The 18,263-nt window shown below is 37.0% G+C and overlaps 1 protein-coding gene across 1 annotated transcript in view; it reads left to right on the forward strand.

Moving 5' to 3' along the window:
* The window catches only part of LOC124260729 (sodium/calcium exchanger 3-like), a 109,811-nt gene extending 91,604 nt beyond the window's left edge, over nucleotides 1-18,207 (forward strand). Inside the window, 6 exon segments of the mRNA XM_046695047.1 lie at nucleotides 5,327-5,426; nucleotides 11,123-11,134; nucleotides 12,237-12,353; nucleotides 14,069-14,227; nucleotides 14,779-15,083; nucleotides 15,085-18,207. Of these exon segments, the coding sequence (XP_046551003.1) occupies nucleotides 5,327-5,426; nucleotides 11,123-11,134; nucleotides 12,237-12,353; nucleotides 14,069-14,227; nucleotides 14,779-15,083; nucleotides 15,085-15,156 (765 nt within the window). The 3' untranslated portion in view covers nucleotides 15,157-18,207.
* Nucleotides 18,208-18,263: the final 56 nt, after the last annotated feature.

Raw genomic sequence — 18,263 nt, forward strand, 5'->3', positions numbered from 1 at the left:
CGAAGACTTTTGGCGTGTTATCTGAAAGCTTTTTGTTTAGCTGTGTACATTATCCCAACGAATGTGTGTCTTTCTACAATTTGCTCAGTTGTAATGCTGCATGGCCGCCATTTTAATAATATCATTATGGTAATTACGTAGACACATCTGTATGTATAAATGGGTACCTCAATGGTGAAATCTCATACATAACATCTTGTTCATGTTTATATAATCTTTTGTGAACTTTGACATTTTCATACATCTTGTCCGCCATATAGCTGGAATATTGCTGAGTGCGGCGTAAAACTAAACTCACTCATACATCTTGTATCAAACTGCAGGGACTATGTTGCATCAAATTACCTTTGCAATGGTTATATGACAAGGTCAGAGAAAGGGGTCATAGGTGTAAATGTAACCACCATAACATTTACATTCAGAATGATGCATATGCCAGTGAAGATTGTATAAATATTGGGAGGCATGACCTGGAATGTAATATGTGTAAATGTCAACACATTCAATGTTAATTGTGACTTTTATCACTGAACTATTCCATCTGCTATAAGTTATGCATAACTTCAACATTGCTCAGAAAATACTTAACACTTCATCCTGAGCTACATAGCTTTTGGCTGTATAAAAACATGACTCCCACGTCTTCCGCTTTATGCAATGAAATTTGCACAATACAGAAATAGAAGTCGTTACCTTAATTTCCAACAACGAAGGACATGTTTTGAAGCAAGAACCTAGGGCATATTTGTGTTTTTATGGCAATTTGTTGTGAATTTTGTGGCAGAGAGAGAGTAGGTTACCCAAATAGATTATGTAAAGCGAACATTGAAACTGAGGAAACAGGTATATTGGCTAATTTCTTTTACATCCAGTATATCTATCCAGGCAGAATTGTTTTGTCACTGGGGCAGAACAGTGCATATACATAGCACACAGCCCTGGCTGATGCTCTGGAATCTGTTTCATGCTTGTTTGATTCCTAAAGCAGATGTTCCCCTTGATAAAACAATCTTCCTGGAGCTGGATGTGCACCTCAGAAATACTCAGCATTGCAAAGTAACAAAAGTATGAAATCAGTTTTCGGAAGCAGCAGGTAATGTTTGGATGTATTGTATATCTATTTTATTTACACTGAAAGAAAGGGCACTACTCAAATATCCTCAAACCTAGTAAAATATATTTTATTACTTAAATCCCTGAACGGAGACAGGTTTTGATAAAGGACATAATCTAAATGTTAATGTGTTGGGTCCTTGAGGGGTATTCTGTAGATATTGCAGGTTGATTTCAATGAGGAGAAGAGAGGAGAGAATTAATGGCAAGAAAATGTACCCTTAGGCTTACACAACTTTAAGATCCTCTTCACTCTGTGGGGTTTGGAGTAGAATAGACTTGAAAACTAACTTGGTTAAAACTATGGTCATTGTGATGGAAATATGTGATTTATGTTTCATGTTTGTGTCACATGTCACTGATGAAGTAAGAATTTCCATTTATTTCTACTTAGTTCTTTCTGGCATACTGTTTGATGATGAAAAGTAATCGAGATATGTAACAGTAACAAAGTGATGCATAACATGTCCCTTCATCTTGTCTTTCTTGTGACCAAGATTAAAGAAAGAGTGTAAGTACATAGCCTAATGTATATCTGTAAGTACCTCAACAACATTTTGACAAATACAAAGCCAAAGTTGTTTTGTCTATGAGGTGAAGTCTGTTCCTTATTTCATCACTATGCCGACATATATGTTGTGAAGACAAGTCAGCCAGGCTCTTATCACCTACATTCAGAGGGTGCTGGTAACAATCTACAAGAAACAATTCTTGCACAGACACTGTTATCATAAGCCCATAACTTACCTTGAATATAGGGGTATGTGTGGTCAAATTGCCTGCCACACAGCAGTTTGCTTTCCTGAGTTGCATCGCTTAGATATACTACATCCTAATTGGACCCAGATTTGCCCGATTATGATTCTTGCTTTGTCAGCACTTCGTTACCTAAACGGTAAAGAACTGTGTGACTTGCTTTCCATTCAACTGGCAAGCCATAATATGATGCTTTGATATTATGATGAGGAAACTATTTTTTTTAGTGTGAAAAGAAACATTACATTTCCATTTTAATTTGTTTTACACAGAAATAGAGTTTGGATACTTATGTTGCCATTTCCAAAGCACAACACAAATTGTAGGTAACTATAACCTAAGTTTCTGGGTGCTGAGAATGTTTTAATTTAGACATTTCTAAATTTGACACATCAGTGACAAAAAAGGTGTCTGATGCAAAAAAAGAAAATTCCCATTCTGACAATTGACTAGCCTTTGCATGTGTTTGTGATGGATGCCACCGGTGGGCAGGATGCACTCACCTTTCCACAAACACCTGGGATCACCGCTGTTGGAATCTGGTTCCTAAATTCAAGCTCATGATAGTTGGAATCATAATTGTTTTAGCAGAGATTATTTATGGATGTATAAGGGGAGTTGTCGCTTTTATTAGCTGTAGCTATGGAGTAGAACCATTTTTATATTCTCCCTAGTCAGTTGCCAATAAAGTTATCAAAAGGACAGATCGTGAAGTGAATGTACATGCAATAACTGAGTTAAATGTCTGTACTGGTTGTGTCCTGTCACAGTTCCTCTGATAGAAGCCAGCCATGTGGCATCAGCTAAATACATCAACAATGCGGTATGTGAAGAGAAAACACTGTAGACTATATAGACCTTTATGAGGGTTGAGGAAACAGGATCATGCATCTAACACAGAGCTGGGAAGGTATGTCTGGATGGTATGGAGTGCGTAGCTGGTGGAAGAAGCTAGGCCATGATGAACAGAAGCAGCATGCTTGGAAAAGGAAATAAGGAGAAGAGCTTTGCACTGCTTTTAACAGTTCAGCCATCTTGTCATATGGCATAACACTATTTCAATATAAGTAAAGGGTCATTTTGGCTGTTGTCTCTTGGAAAGGTGTGAAAACTTCATGAAAGGGCTTAATTTGCGTTTGCGTTTTGATGACGAGTAAAAGTGTGAAGGTGGTACTTAGGTGTGGGGGCAGCTCTCTATTCTTGTACCATTATGCTACTTTTATTGTAGCATTTACATGGCTGCACGTGTAGGCTGACAGGGTATTGCAACACACTCTTGTCATATAGCCTCGGATGTTGCAAGCAAGCAAAGGGTAATAGACCATTACTGCAGTTAAGAACACTGCCAAATTGATGGGAAGATGAAGATTTGTCAGGAACATGAAGAAAAACATTTGTCAGGAACATGAAGATAAACATTTGTCAGGAACATGAAGCTAAACATTTGTCAGGAACATGAAGCTAAACATTTGTCAGGAACATGAAGCTAAACATTTGTCAGGAACATGAAGATAAACATTTGTCAGGAACATGAAGATAAACATTTGTCAGGAACATGAAGATAAACATTTGTCAGGAACATGAAGATAAACATTTGTCAGGAACATGAAGATAAACATTTGTCAGGAACTTGAGAACTTGTGATACACACATTCATGTGTGTATGTTAAAATTTAAAAAAATATTTATTGTTCATATGAGGATGTTTTCGTCCCTATATGAATTACAATTAACTGACTGACTTTCACTGTGAATGATTCCATTGCAGTATGAAACATCATTGTTTGAACATCTGCTCTTATGATCTTCAAACAATATTGACAAACTTTATTGATAACCACTTCTTTCATTATTACTGTGTTCCTCACTAGCTTATTGGTACTCATTAATGAGGTCTTGGAATGGCATGTGTGACTTATGGTTGCAGTGAGAGCATGCAAACAGGTGTGTTGTAGAATAAAATAGTGCAAATAGAGATGACATAAGCACATGTATGCTCAAATTGTTCTATGTTAAAATCTGTTTTAGTTTGGTTTCATTTGGTTAGGTTAGTTTAACGTAGTATTGACAGTAGATGAGAAAGGTCTGTTAAGTACTTCAGTAAATCAGCCACGGTAACAGACCATTGTAATATGTTTACATCCAGTACAGGAAGACACAATAGACATCATGGTCTGCATGATAGTGGAAACCTTCAAAGTTGTTCATGTACTGTGGCAATTATAAGTTTTGGTAATCATTGACCAAGCCAGAGATTGCTGTAGGCTATCGCAGTCAGTCCAGACGCTGATTGAGTTGATAGCTCCTGTCTGCATTTCCTTATTTTCTTCACAAGGATGGTTGTGGCAAGTCTTTTCCCAGTGTGAGGTGAACTGCTAACCGGTAGTTCAAGATAAAAGGGTCAAAACCACTTCTGTATGATGCATGCAGATAATTCTCAGGGTTTCCCAAGGAATGAGGAAGTATTTCATCAGTGTTTATGTCATTTCAAGAATGCAATCTCATGAAAGTAGCATCAAAATGTGTCAATCATGTGATTATGAAGGTAGTCATGTGACTATCCTGTTGTCTGTAAAACTGTAAGTCATGTGTACACGTATTGACATGCAGTGGTATAAAACTGTAAGTCATGTGTACACGTATTGACATGCAGTGGTATAAAACTGTAAGTCATGTGTACACGTATTGACATGCAGTGGTATAAAACTGTAAGTCATGTGTACACATATTGACATGCAGTGGTATAAAACTGTAAGTCATGTGTACACGTACTGACATGCAGTGGTATAAACACACGAGCAACTACTGTTTCACTTAACATCTTTGTTGTTACAATTCATAAACATCAAACACAGCAGTACAATGTTCTATGCAAGATTATTGTGTTCCTTACTAGTTAATTCTTACTCATTAATGAGGGGCATTAATGGCCTAGTGGGCTGAGGTGTTTCATTTAGCTGCGCAACTGCATCCTTTACTTGTGCGATGATCCTGATGCAGCATTAAGCAATAATCGCTCACTCACTCACTGTGCAATGATCTGCAGAATTGAGGGTTGAATAATGATTGTGATCTTTGGCCTTTCAGCACCATAACAGTGATCAGTTATGAACTGCAACACTTCCTCCCACGTTGTGTTGACACATTGTTATAACATACCCTAGTATGGTGACCTTACATTTCTCGCTAGCAATGTATGGTAGTCAGATATGATATTGTCAGTTTATATATCATAGTCAGATATTTTAGAGTTTAACTAATTTTTAGTAATTTTTAATACATATTGCTGGTTAATATATTGTCCTTTAATGACAGGTTTAAAAGTATAGTAATATTGTATAACTTGTTCAAGTTACAAAATTTCTGAATATTGATGATGTGATGTTAGGATTTAACTCACTCACTCAAAGAAGGTTAAACCCAGCTCACTCACTAATGATTGTCTGTTGCTTCCCAGAGTGTTGTGGACAAGCTGCTGAAGAAAGCCAATGTGTCCCTGGTTGTTGGAACATCGTCATGGAGGGAACAGTTCACAGAGGCCATCACTGTCAGCGCTGGTTAGTACTGCACTGATTTCACATCACTAACTCTTGTGCCTGTCAGCCTTGTAAGGAATCCCTCAAGCAAAGGCCATAATCATATTACTTGTTCGTGTTAAATGCACTTCTGCCATAATGAAATATGAACTGTCTTTTCAACTTTATCTGTTTTCCAACTCAAACTTTAGCTCTGTTCAGAATTCTTCAGACTGGAATGAATTATCAGATTGTCATTCTTATTCCAGAAAGTTAATGAAGGAGACGTATTGTTTTCATCATGCATATCTTTCAAAGCAAAAACATGAAAACTGAATGAGTCCTTTGGATATACTTATAACAACAGAATACAGCTGAATCTTAAATACATTTTATGATGATCTAAAGGGGTGATATTGAATAGTAACGAGCAGAAAAAATGCGACAAAAAAATTTATTCTGTAGACTTGATCCCACTATCAAAAAAAACGAAATACATTGTTTCTAGCCGCCATGGGTTGCCTCGTTGGTATGGAATTATCTCCCTTGGGTTCAGGGATGGCTTGATCACGTGACCTCGTTTCTAGCAGACGATACCGAAGCTTTACCATGACGTTACAAAACAACAGAAATCGACTCTTGGCATGTTATGAAGCAGGTATTACATCCGTTACTAGACTTGTGAAACTGACGGGACTGCATCGGACCTCTGTTTACCGAAATTTGAAGAAATTTGACGCAGGGCTAGGGACAGAGCGACAGACTGGATCGGGACGTCGTGCTACTCTTGGGGCAAATGACAGACGACGTATCGCGCGTCTCGCGGCGCAGTACCCAAACTGGTCTGCAAAACAGCTTGCTGTGAAGGCGTCAAGTCAAGGAACCCCTAAGGTATCAGAATGGACAATCAGAAGATCTTTAAAGCAATCTGGATATGTCAAGCGAGTGCGGAAGAAAGTTCCATTGATGACAACAGCACATATGGAGAAAAGGCTCGAGTGGTGCATGGAAATGCAGGGTACAGACTTTTCAAATGTGATTTTTACGGATGAATGAAAGTTTCAATTTCATAGGATCACAAGAAAGAGGGGGTCAAGAGGTGGAAGTAGCTGCAAAATGATTCAGAAGTTCTCATGGTTTGGGGTGGTATAGGCAAGCTCGGGGTAACGCCGCTGCTAACTATTACAGGAAGGATGGATTCACCCAAGTACTGTCAACTTATACAAGAAGGCATCGTGGAATCCCATATAGGACAGAGTGGAATACCTTTCAAACTTTTACAGGACAATGCACCTGTACACAAGTCAAGACAAACCTGTAACTGGTTTGAAACGAGTCATGTGACCTTACAGAAATTTCCAGCGTCATCACCACACCTGAACCCAATTGAAAATGTGTGGCAGATTATGAAGGACAAATTAGAAAAGTTGGAACCGAAGAGTGTCGTTGAGTGGTCTAATCTCATCAGTCAAATATGGGTGGACCTACCCCAGGACTACATAGACAATTTGATTGACAGCATGGGACGCCGTATTCAGCAGTGCATCGAGGGAAACGGTGGACTTACAGACTATTGACTTGCATAAATGTAAACTTCAGTATCCAGAGTGGATGTATGAAAAATATAACTGAATTTATCAGTAAATAAATTTTGAAACTACGTCTGTGAAAAGTCGCATTTTTTCTGCTTGTTACTGTACATGTTAATTCATATTGATGTATTTATGAAGTTTAGTGGTATATTATTTTGAGAGCTGACAATCAACACTGGTAGATTCTAGAGATGTGGCAGAAATGCTCTGATGATGTGGATTGAATTTACATCAAAACACCTAAAGAATTCCCCATGTGTACTCTTAATCAGCTACAGCAGCATGTTGTTCAGCTATTTTATCAATATGTATTTTCATATGAAATTGTTTTCATTTTACAAATTCTTTATTAACATGAATATCAGCCTTGTTTCTTTTTTTCTGTTTAAATGATTTGTAATGGAGGGAATTTTTAAGAGAAAGTTTCCGATTTTATTGACACTTAATCCTGTTATCATTTACAGAAGCTTGCGGGGGTAAATTCTTTTATCTAAGAAATAAGCATTGTATGGACCATCTAGGTTTCCGTGTGCATATGTATACAAGGTACTACCACTAACTGGTTATGGGTCACAAGGACTAATATTAGACAGCTTGCACCGTGTACTTAGAACCTGTCAATAACACTACTATAAATGATAATTCACTGTTTTCCTCAAGTCTACCACTGTATCCCAGTCAGCAGTGTCATCAATTACCATAGGATGGCTGCCAGCTAGGGACATTCTGCGGATGGTTTTACTGTTTACTATGGGTCTCCGTAGTTTTAGAAGCAAATTTCAGCAGTTTTTATCATTCTCATACAACAGATGTGTGTAGTAAAATCAAATGTTTGATTTTGTTGACTGGTTCATGTTGGTTAATGAAGTAATTGAAAATAATGTTTTCTAGTTGTACTTTGAAAACAAAATGATGTTTGGAAGACTATATCCTGAGTGTAAGCCATAGTCATTGTTATCAAAAGAGGTAAATATTTGAAAAAGTTCATGTTGTATTATAGTATAAGCTAGGAGCAAGTGTATTTGTGAACAATTTTGGTTTGAACAGAAAAGAAAGCGAAAACCGAGATGTGTAAAGGTGGGTATGCTGCCAAGTCACTGCAATGTGTGTACTATGTATTCATATATAAATGTATGTATACTGGATTATGTACCAGAAACTGTCAGTGTCAGAGATATGTACATAGATGTAGGTAGATATTGGAACTACATAGAATACATCGCAGAAGTTCAGTATTGTCATTGTCTTGTCATTATATGAATATACACAATATTCTGTACTTATGACACATTCACAGATGTAAGCTTGGCAACACACAACTATGTTGTGTCTTGCTGCAAACCCCTTCATTACAGATGTGTTCGAGCTCTGTAGTGTTTGGCCACAGAGCAAACCTGGTATATCAACCCCTCACAGACCAAAAGACCCAAAAGTCCCATTTTTAGTGTGTGCTGAAAGATTTTGTTTAATCCCTGAAAACTATTATTTCTAATCCTTACTGCAATATGACCATCATATTTTGTTCCAAACACATCCCTCTCGCTTTCCCTGTTTTGAGACCCGTATCTCCTCTACACCTTACATTTACCCTTGTGAATTATCACTGCATGTATATGTCCATCACATCATGTATAGTTAGACACTCAGAATAGAAATTCTGTAAGCAGTTGAGACAGTGGAAATTCATAGAAGTTTTTATCAAGTTTCAATAGCTATCACCTACACAGTAGCACTAGAATTAGATGTAGTGTGTAGAAACACCTCTAATGCACTGTAAGGATTGCTGACACAGCACTTTCTTATTAGGTATGGATTCAGAATATGAGACTGGTAAGTCAAAACATGGGTAGGTAGAGATATATTTCATCAAGTGCATATTGCATAGAAAAAGTTCAAATATGTTTTGCTACTTGGTACGTTAATGAGATCATTTCTTTACTAACAAACAGCTATGGTGTTATTAACGATACTGAATCATGGGTGGCCTATTTATTTTCATTAGGTCGCTCTAATTACTACTGACATTTTTCATGTGCTCTGATTCAAATGTCAAAAATAATTGCTTTCATGGGGATTTTTCATGTTATATTTAGGCTACATTGGTAACTTTTATACATGCTATTTGAAGGCAGTTTATGACTACTCCAGAATAGCAACCCATCATAGAATCAAATAGGTATAACTTCAATGAACATGTGATATATATATTGGAGCACATGAACAGAATGAGTCAACCTCTGGCAGTGAAACTATTCTAAGTCCTTTGATATCATCTAACCAATTCCTTTCCCTCTAACTGCCATATTCTGTCTACAAATATTGATATTATGGCAAAAGATTTCTGTCAATTGATATTCCTTTCTAGATGCTTTAAGTGTTTTAATCATTGATGCATTTTGGTAGGAGTTATGTTATTTGGAAAGTGCATGTAGGGACTCAGCTGTACACGGTGCACTGCTTGTTACCCATGGGATGAGAATTATTATGGGAGAAGTACTGATTATGTGACAGTGTAGCAGGTTCTGTCTGAAAGACAAAATTAAAACTTAGCAAAATACTTTATCAAAATACCTTATCAGGTACAATGATCAAATGATTCAGGTAAAAGGTGAGCTGCAGAACATCATACCTTTATTACTGTATGCCTCAATATTCTGATATTGAATAATTCTCCCATGCAAGCTACCCCTCAGTACGATATTTCCATCCCTAGGGAGAAGCCTCAGCATGCCACTAGCATAAATGTGTGTAGCTAGTTGTGGCATTGTGACTTCCCTGGATGTTGTATTTGCCAGCTGAAACAGTTCTACATACATGTTTTGTTACACATCTTTTGTACATACATTCTTTGTTTTGTTCATTCTGAAGTGATACATATAATTCTTATGAATTTGTTACATCAAATAGGACAATTTGGACAAGTTTATTGTGGAAAATATTATTGAACAGTGATTCCTTAGACAATTGCTCACTGGTGATACTTGTATGAAAATATGTAGTCCTCATGTAAACTGATGTACTGCCAGTAATGGTTTTGTCTCACATGCAATGGGGGCGGTGGGGTAGCCTAATGGTTAAAGCGTTGGCTCGTCATGCCGAAGACCCGGGTTCGAATCCCTACATGGGTACAATGTGTGAAGCCCATTTCTGGTGTCCCCCGCCGTGATGTTGCTGGAATATTGCTAAAAGCGGCGTAAAACCAAACTCAGTAAGTCAGTCAGTCACATGCAATGGTCCAGTTCGTCAGCAGTGTGAGTTCAATAAGAACACTAATTCAAGGCTTAATCAGGACTTTTGTAGGGCAAGTAGTATCTCTATAAATGTACAAACATGCCACTATAAGACTAAGTGCATTTTACACCACAGCCGGTTATATTCATACCATATCATAGGATATGTGACCAGGTGCCATTCTGAACTGATTCCACTCCCAACAATTCATGGCTTGAGTAATGTTAGTTTCACAGGGCAGTTATGTGTTCTGATTGTCGGGCTGTGGCCCTGCTTGTATGGTAACATGGGGACAGCAGTGTCAGAATAAGATTCACACAGATGTCATGGATCTATTTTCAGTGTCCCAGAGTAAGCCTTGAACTCCCTGTGAGCTAGCTATCCTCATATAATCCACCAAGGTTGTTTTGTATTGTCAGGCATCATCTATCTCTAGACAGTAGGCAGCAAAGTGTCTGGTGTACACACATATAACCACTGTAGTTACATGTTGGTGTTCAATGTTGTCAAAGTGGATGCTGAAAAATATTTATCACTCAAATTATGTTATGTCACAGAAGATGCTCAAAATAATAAATCACTCAAAGTTATCTTTTCTGTACATTTTCACACGCATGGCCCATGCAGTGCTTTTCCTTCAGCACCATATATACGATGAAGTAAGAATGTCTGTGGTAATTAATAATGTGAAGGTTATGTGATAATTATGGCTGCCTTTTACCATGGCAGAAATACCATTTTCTGACACTGAAATACATTTTACAGGAAGTCTTTGAAGACTTTGTTAAAGTGATTTATTACCCATTCACTAAGTATTATTATGCATTGAAGTGATAAAGAAATTGTATATAAACTGACTAAATCTGTGCCTGTTTTTCTCTCTCCATTCCTTACTGGTGCGCTCCTATCTCTTAGTAGGACAGCTTGGTAAGTCCTGAAACAGTGACCAGCTCACCAGTCTAGATGCTGAAATATTTGGTTGCAATTTTCATTTTCTTTGGATCATATCAACCCTGATTCAGGTTACTCTATTTCTGTTGATAGTTTTAATAGATATAGCTGAGGAGTATGTTGATTTCATTCTAGGAACATGTTCATATTTTAGAAACATGCAAAGTATTTTACGTGTGACATGTAGCCAGTGTTTCTTTCTTGAAGAGGTAGTTGATTTTCACTGTTTATATGTCTTTCTGTGACAAAAGCTTTACACTCTTTCTCTCTCTCTCCAGTAATAAGAAGTAATAGATCTACACACTCTTTCCTTCTGTCTCAAAGAGGTCCCTAATCTACTCCTACTTTCTCCTTCTGTGTGTTTTCATATCTTTAGTGTCAGTTTGATAGCTTCTATGTCAGTTCTGTAGTGCAGTATAACTCCATTGTAATGAACATGGTTTATGCACTCATATCAGCTATGAACCTTGAGAAATGTTATAGATAATAATAAACGAAGAAATTGCTGACAACTTAAACTCTAATACCATACACATTTTTCCCTAAACAAATGATAAACATTAAATATGCATACCATTATATGACATGCTGTTTCTCAGGTCGCAGTTGGATATGATGGTCTGTTTCAATTTGTTCTTTTTATTATATCTAAATTTGTAAAAAGCAGACTGAAGCCAATAAGATATACCACATATATCCTTTAAACGTTTGCATGTTCATTACTTTGAATTGACATGGGGATTTTTAACACTTATGAAGATGACAGTATGCATTTTGAATTATTTTCCATGAAAAGTTTATTCTTTGAAATGAGAGTTTATGTATTGTTGATATTCTGTTGTTGTGTAGTTAAATATGAGCACATGTATGTGGTAACTCCCATGATGCACCATGCAGGTATATCCCTGGTAAACTATGGTTTTCCCATGGGAACTGAACATGAAGACTACCGGAAGCAATCTTCTGCAGCTGAAACCAACTGATTGTAGTTTTTCATTACATCATTAACCTGGCACTTGCTAAAGCAACACTATTGGCTAATGTGACTGTCTTTGACATGTGTCTGTTGTGTCATCAGGTGATGAAGATGAGTCTGATGAAGATGCTGAGGAGAAGTTGCCCAGCTGTATGGACTATGTCATGCACTTCCTCACCCTCTTCTGGAAGGTCCTGTTCGCATGTGTGCCACCCACTGGTATGTTAAGTGTCTTTTTTAAACAATTAATGTATGTCAAATGTGTCTGGTGATTTTAATACTAATGGTATACATATATCACATTGTGGCTGAGGTTACAACTATGTCACATTGTTTCTGAGGGTACAACTATGTCACATTCTGTCTGAGGGTACAACTATGTCACATTCTGTCTGAGGGTACAACTATGTCACATTCTGTCTGAGGGTACAACAATGTCACATTCTGTCTGAGGGTACAACTATGTGGTGCAGATGTGATTATGTACAGGTTGCCTTCATGTAGCTGGAATAATTAAACAATTGAACAAAATTACATAAACTGTAACTGTATCTTCTATTACATAACGCAACAGTATATCAACTGTAATTGTAAATGTCATTGTCTCGTTTTCTGCGCAACAGGTATCCCATTAACTTGTGTATAATGTGAAATAAGTTTTTAAGGTATATGCTTTGTGCACTGTAGATGAAACCAAGGTATTTGAAATGGTTTATGGACATCATGCCCAGAATATCAGTGTTCCTCAATAATCGTGCAGTGGACAAATGTCATGGTTTGACATAGTGATACTGCGGAAGGCTTTTTCCCACTAGTGTTCTGGTACAATATGCATATTAATCAGCCTGTGCAAATATAGAATAATGATAGGACCATATCTTATGTTAGCTTAACTGCAGGAACTAAATACATCATGAGCCCAACCCATCCTTTACATAAATGTGGTAATGGACAACATGAAATTAACAGTTATTCATAGATCAGATAATGAGACATCATAAAGCTAAATTTACAGTCAGTAGAAGCCGCTGTAGGAAGACCACGCCTTGACAACTCATTGTTAAATAATTTAGAATGGATTTGATATCATTGTTCCTGATGCTGATAGTACATGTTCACTTTCGTCCTCAGCACTGAGGGAATGAGTATTGATAAGAGGACATTAATTGGAAATGTATTACAAAAGTTGCACAAGATTTTCTCCAGTTCCTTTGTACTTACCAGTGTATACGTATCTATAGATGTATATATATATGTGTATATATATTCACTGATAAGTACAAAGGAACTTTAAAATACATTGCACAAGATTATCTCCTGAGGAAGCTAAGCTTGCTTAATTGTCTTTTCTTTGTCATGTGCATAAGTGTTTGCTATGTGTCTACACACCCTCTTTCATTTAATGAATAATGTAATAACAAGGTACTTCACATTCATGTTTTTTATGTACAAATTTGGTGAGAGGCTCTTTGGTTTTCATAGGTGAGTCTGTAGCTAAATGTATTTTGTCTGCGTGTCGCAAGATCACCCCTGAAATGAATGAAATAGATACCAATATAAATGTCATAGTGATTTTGGCAACTTGTTGTAGCTGTATCCTCGTGAGAATGTCAGAGATATAGAAGTCATCGACACAAAGCAGATTATACATTCTTCCTTCAGATTTGTGCCAGGATAATTATTGAGTACAATTAGTGATAGAACTCCACTGTCCACCATATAGAGATTAGTCTTGTTTGGATCAAGCAAACCACATCAAGTAGGTTTAACATGGACCACACAGCAGCAGGTGGTCCATCCCTTATTCAGTCACCGTGCATGGGCTGCAGTGTACGGGATGTTTTATTATCAAGAACACCCACTAGGAAGCCAGCTTTTTAATGAATCTTGATTTATTTATTTTTACTCATGTGTACATTGCTATTTTGTTTCAGATTACTGGGGAGGTTGGGCATGTTTCCTTGTGTCCATCCTTGTCATTGGATTTCTGACTGCTATCATTGGAGATCTGGCCTCCAGTTTCGGCTGCACTGTGGGTCTAAAGGACTCTGTGACTGCTATCTCATTTGTTGCTCTTGGCACTAGTGTACCTGGTAAGATATCGATTATGTTTCAATCACCATGTATAATAATTGTATTTGATGAAGCAAACCACATGTCTGGGAAAGCGGTTATGATCATGTAAGAGTGTGTAAGTGTGCTGGTTAGGGTTGGGCTAACATGTAGTTAAAGTGCTGGCCCACTGAGATACCATCAAGATACCTGTGAAAAAATGTCTTTGTTTGTTTGCTTCTTGTATCTTAGCAAGGATTGGAAATTTTACTGGCCTGCAAAAATAAATTAAATTTGCTTTAAGGAATACTCAGTTCTTGTTGAAGTACAAGATTTGGTATTTGGATGTTGTTGTGAACTCTCATCTTTGAGTTTTGGCTGGTGGACTTATGGCTTATCTTCTCTCCTTGATGTACATTTAATATCATGATTTGATGTACAGCATTTAAAAAGACAGATATCAAATATCAAGATTTATTCAATTATGAAGTAAACTCCTCATATGTTATATCAACAGAGAAAGGTTAGAGATTTTGAAAGAACCAATCATCATTTTACTATGAGTACACTAATTATGGTTTCCATATTCCAGATACATTTGCTAGCAAAGTTGCAGCTGTCAATGACAAATATGCTGATTCTTCTGTGGGCAACGTGACCGGAAGTAATGCTGTTAACGTATTTCTTGGTATCGGAATTGCATGGACAATAGCAGCTGTTTACTGGGCGATAAAAGGAGAAGTTTTCAAGGTAGATCCCGGCTCCCTTGCAGTCTCAGTCACCGTATTCTGCTGCCTGGCAGTTGTTGCTATAGTCGTCCTGGTTGTGAGAAGACAACCATTTGTTGGAGGAGAACTTGGCGGGCCCAGCGAAATTCAAATATCCAACAGCTATCTTTCTCGTATCTCTATGGCTGATCTATCTTCTTATATCATCATTTGTTGCCTACTGCTACATCCCTAACTTCTAAGTCCCCTATGAATCCATATGTCCTGACAGACTCCTTGCCCCTAAGATGGTGGCTGAGCCAAGCGACTGAATATAATTCATGTGACTGGAGAGTGCTTGTCATGGTTGGCTGCCTTAGATCACATGATCTCAAGGAACAAGGCCTGTCAATCAGTCGTTCATGGAGTTCGGAAAATGAAAGATTTTAGGTTCAGAGGTGGTTTCAATTTCTCAAGGACTAAAGAGACCAAAGTATATATGGTAAAAGATGAATGAATGACCTTCTGTGAATTGTTCTGTTAGAAACAAGGAATTCTTTTTCATTCCTGCATGAAAATTTTGAGTTGACAGGTCTGAAAACTGTATTGGTGGCAGCACTGAATGATCATGTTGGATGTCCCGAAAATTGTTAATGTCTTCAGTGATTCGCATGTGAGCGCAGGCTGGAGTGTTGTCCTCTCAAAGTGAAACACAGATCTCTGTGTGCTCCAGTACCGAGAAGGGAAAGAGTGGAAGCTAACCTGAACATCACTGAATTGCATATTTGACATCGCCAAGGGAACTGACTGGTGATGACAATATGGCATCAGGGAAAGAGGGTAACTTGTCCTGAATGAAGAATGTGTGGATCAAGAATTGCATAGACAGGGCAAGAGTTTCCATGTCAAGCCGAGGGAACAATTCCTTTGTGCTAACAGAGCTGAGTGGTGATTCTGAAAGAACAAATGTTTTAGAGCCGTAGATTTATCTGTACATAGATCTATATTTATGTACGGTACACCATTTGCAAAAAAGTGGTTTTACATTATTCTAGAGTCCCATCACGATGAACAAGATTCAGCTAGGTGGGTTATCTCCCTTTACATTACCTCAGCTGTGGAAGGTGGCCTACATATCGACACCACATGACTTTTATGAAAGACAGCTGTTACCTGTTTGATGTGTCACTGCCTTTACTGCATTTGACCATAGTATACAAGGTGATGGAGGAGTGTAAAGTGAGAAACCACCTACTGCAGTACACGAAGCCATATATACATTGTGGTTCCCTAATGAGTGCAATCCTATCCAATTTTTGTTTCTATTTATATGTGAAGCATATTTTTTACTTTTGTTTCCAAGTATTTATACAACTATTTATCTATTTACCCTGTATTGACAGTGATATTTATAGGTGGTACCATGCCTGTACTAGTTCCCATATTAATATAAAATGCAAAATGTGCAAAAAGAGAATTTAGTCCTTCCAATTTAAGATCACATTGTTTCACGTCCATTATTAATTCCAAGCTCATATCCCATTTTGAAGTTGTACAATTGTCCATATTAAAACACATTGCCCATGAAAGTACACATGGACGTATTTCATTTTTTTCACAATTCTCACATTTTAGACGAATGTACAGAAACATGATAAAAAATACTTCATTTTAAGATTTTTAACCCATTTAATGTTATTGTATGAATCTTTCCAATTTGATGGTAGGATGTGATTTGTCCAAACATTGTTATTTTCCCCATAGTTTGTTTGAAATTGTGTGATTGCCTGAGGATGTTTAATTATCACTTCTACCTTCCTTGTTTGGCTTCTCACGTACAAAGTATAGTGAGGCCTCGATTTTCAAGTGCTGAGAAAGCACTGAGCTCCACACAAAAGACTGTGATGTTTATAGTTGTAAATAAGTTCACTTGATCGGTGGTAATGGTACAAACCCAACACCACTTCCTGTTTATCTCGTTTACCCATAACTCGGAAAATGTCTCATTTAAGTCCATTGTTTTCGTTTTACAGATCTTTTTATGAAGCTTCACAACCCTCAATTCTGTTTTATTCAATCATTACATTTATGAAATAATGTAGTTTAGTTTCCAACCATTTTGATTGTTTGCAGTAGCTCCCTGTGCACATTCCCTACCTCAGTAACCAAGGACGATACATAGTTATTTCCCCTTAGATCGTGCCATCTTCTTTGTAAAATGCTTGGGGAGTTGTCTGCCCTTTTATCCCTTTACTACACATAATGAAGGGCTACCTTTTCACAACAATAAAGCTCAGTTTGATGTTTCAATTGTATTTTCAAAATATTTTTTGTAAATTTTATGTTTGTTTGTCTCCTATTTTAATGGTATCTTTCAGATATTTTCACTTTTTGATGTTTTTGATTTAACACTACAGGGATCTTAAGTATTCATGGCAGTCCACTGAACCTTATTACAATTAGATTTTTGTTGGGAGTGTTTTGTTTGTCAAAGTATTTTCATGAGAATGTATAGTGTTCTCAAATTAGCATGCATTTGTTAGGGTTTATCCATCCCAGGGTTAAATTTTTCCCTCTTGCAGAATTTGCTGGTCTATTATCAGTATTTCTATAATTACCACTTGGTATTTGCAGTGGAACATGAAGAGATAGTGCTATAGATTGTATAGCTATCAAATCTTAGTTTCCAGGGAGCAAGAAAATGTTGGAATGTTTCAGATCAAATAAAGTATTCTCCTTAAATCAATGTGTGTATTCTCACCTTCAATAGACATCCTACAAAGTGTTTCTCTGCATCATCATCATTTCTTAGTCAAAAACTTAACAGGACATAACTTTTGAGAAATTGTTGAATTACACCAGAGTAAATGGTCTGTTTTAGATTTCAAAATTGATGTACCAAGGTCATTGAATTCTATTTTGATTTGTTTATCTTTAGAAATATTTAGTTTGATTATTCATTGCTTTTCGACTGGATATATTTAGGAAAGGTATACATTATTATAGATGTGAATACTTTGTTTACAAGAAGTGGGATAAGATTGGGTAATTTAGTTTCTTCTTTCAACATACTTACTCATTTTATATGTTCTTTTTACTCTGAAAATAAGTTATGGGGATCATTTTAACCATGTAAACATTTTGTACTTGATATCCATGTAGTGATTCTAATCCATTTGTCAATGATCTCAGTTTGCTCGTCATGTACAAGGTCTTAATCTGTTAAATGTCTGTTTGGATTCTGGGGAAGGAAGTGAGGAAGGTCTCTGCAATGTACTGGATAAGTGGGATAACAGTAATATGGAGAGGGTAAGTGGGATAACAGTAATATGGAGAGGGTAAGGATATAAAGAAGTGGGATAACAGTAAT

The sequence above is a fragment of the Haliotis rubra genome, unplaced genomic scaffold (genome assembly GCF_003918875.1).
Source record: "Haliotis rubra isolate DU_JTF1 unplaced genomic scaffold, ASM391887v1 Scf119, whole genome shotgun sequence".
Lineage (NCBI taxonomy): Eukaryota > Metazoa > Mollusca > Gastropoda > Lepetellida > Haliotidae > Haliotis > Haliotis rubra.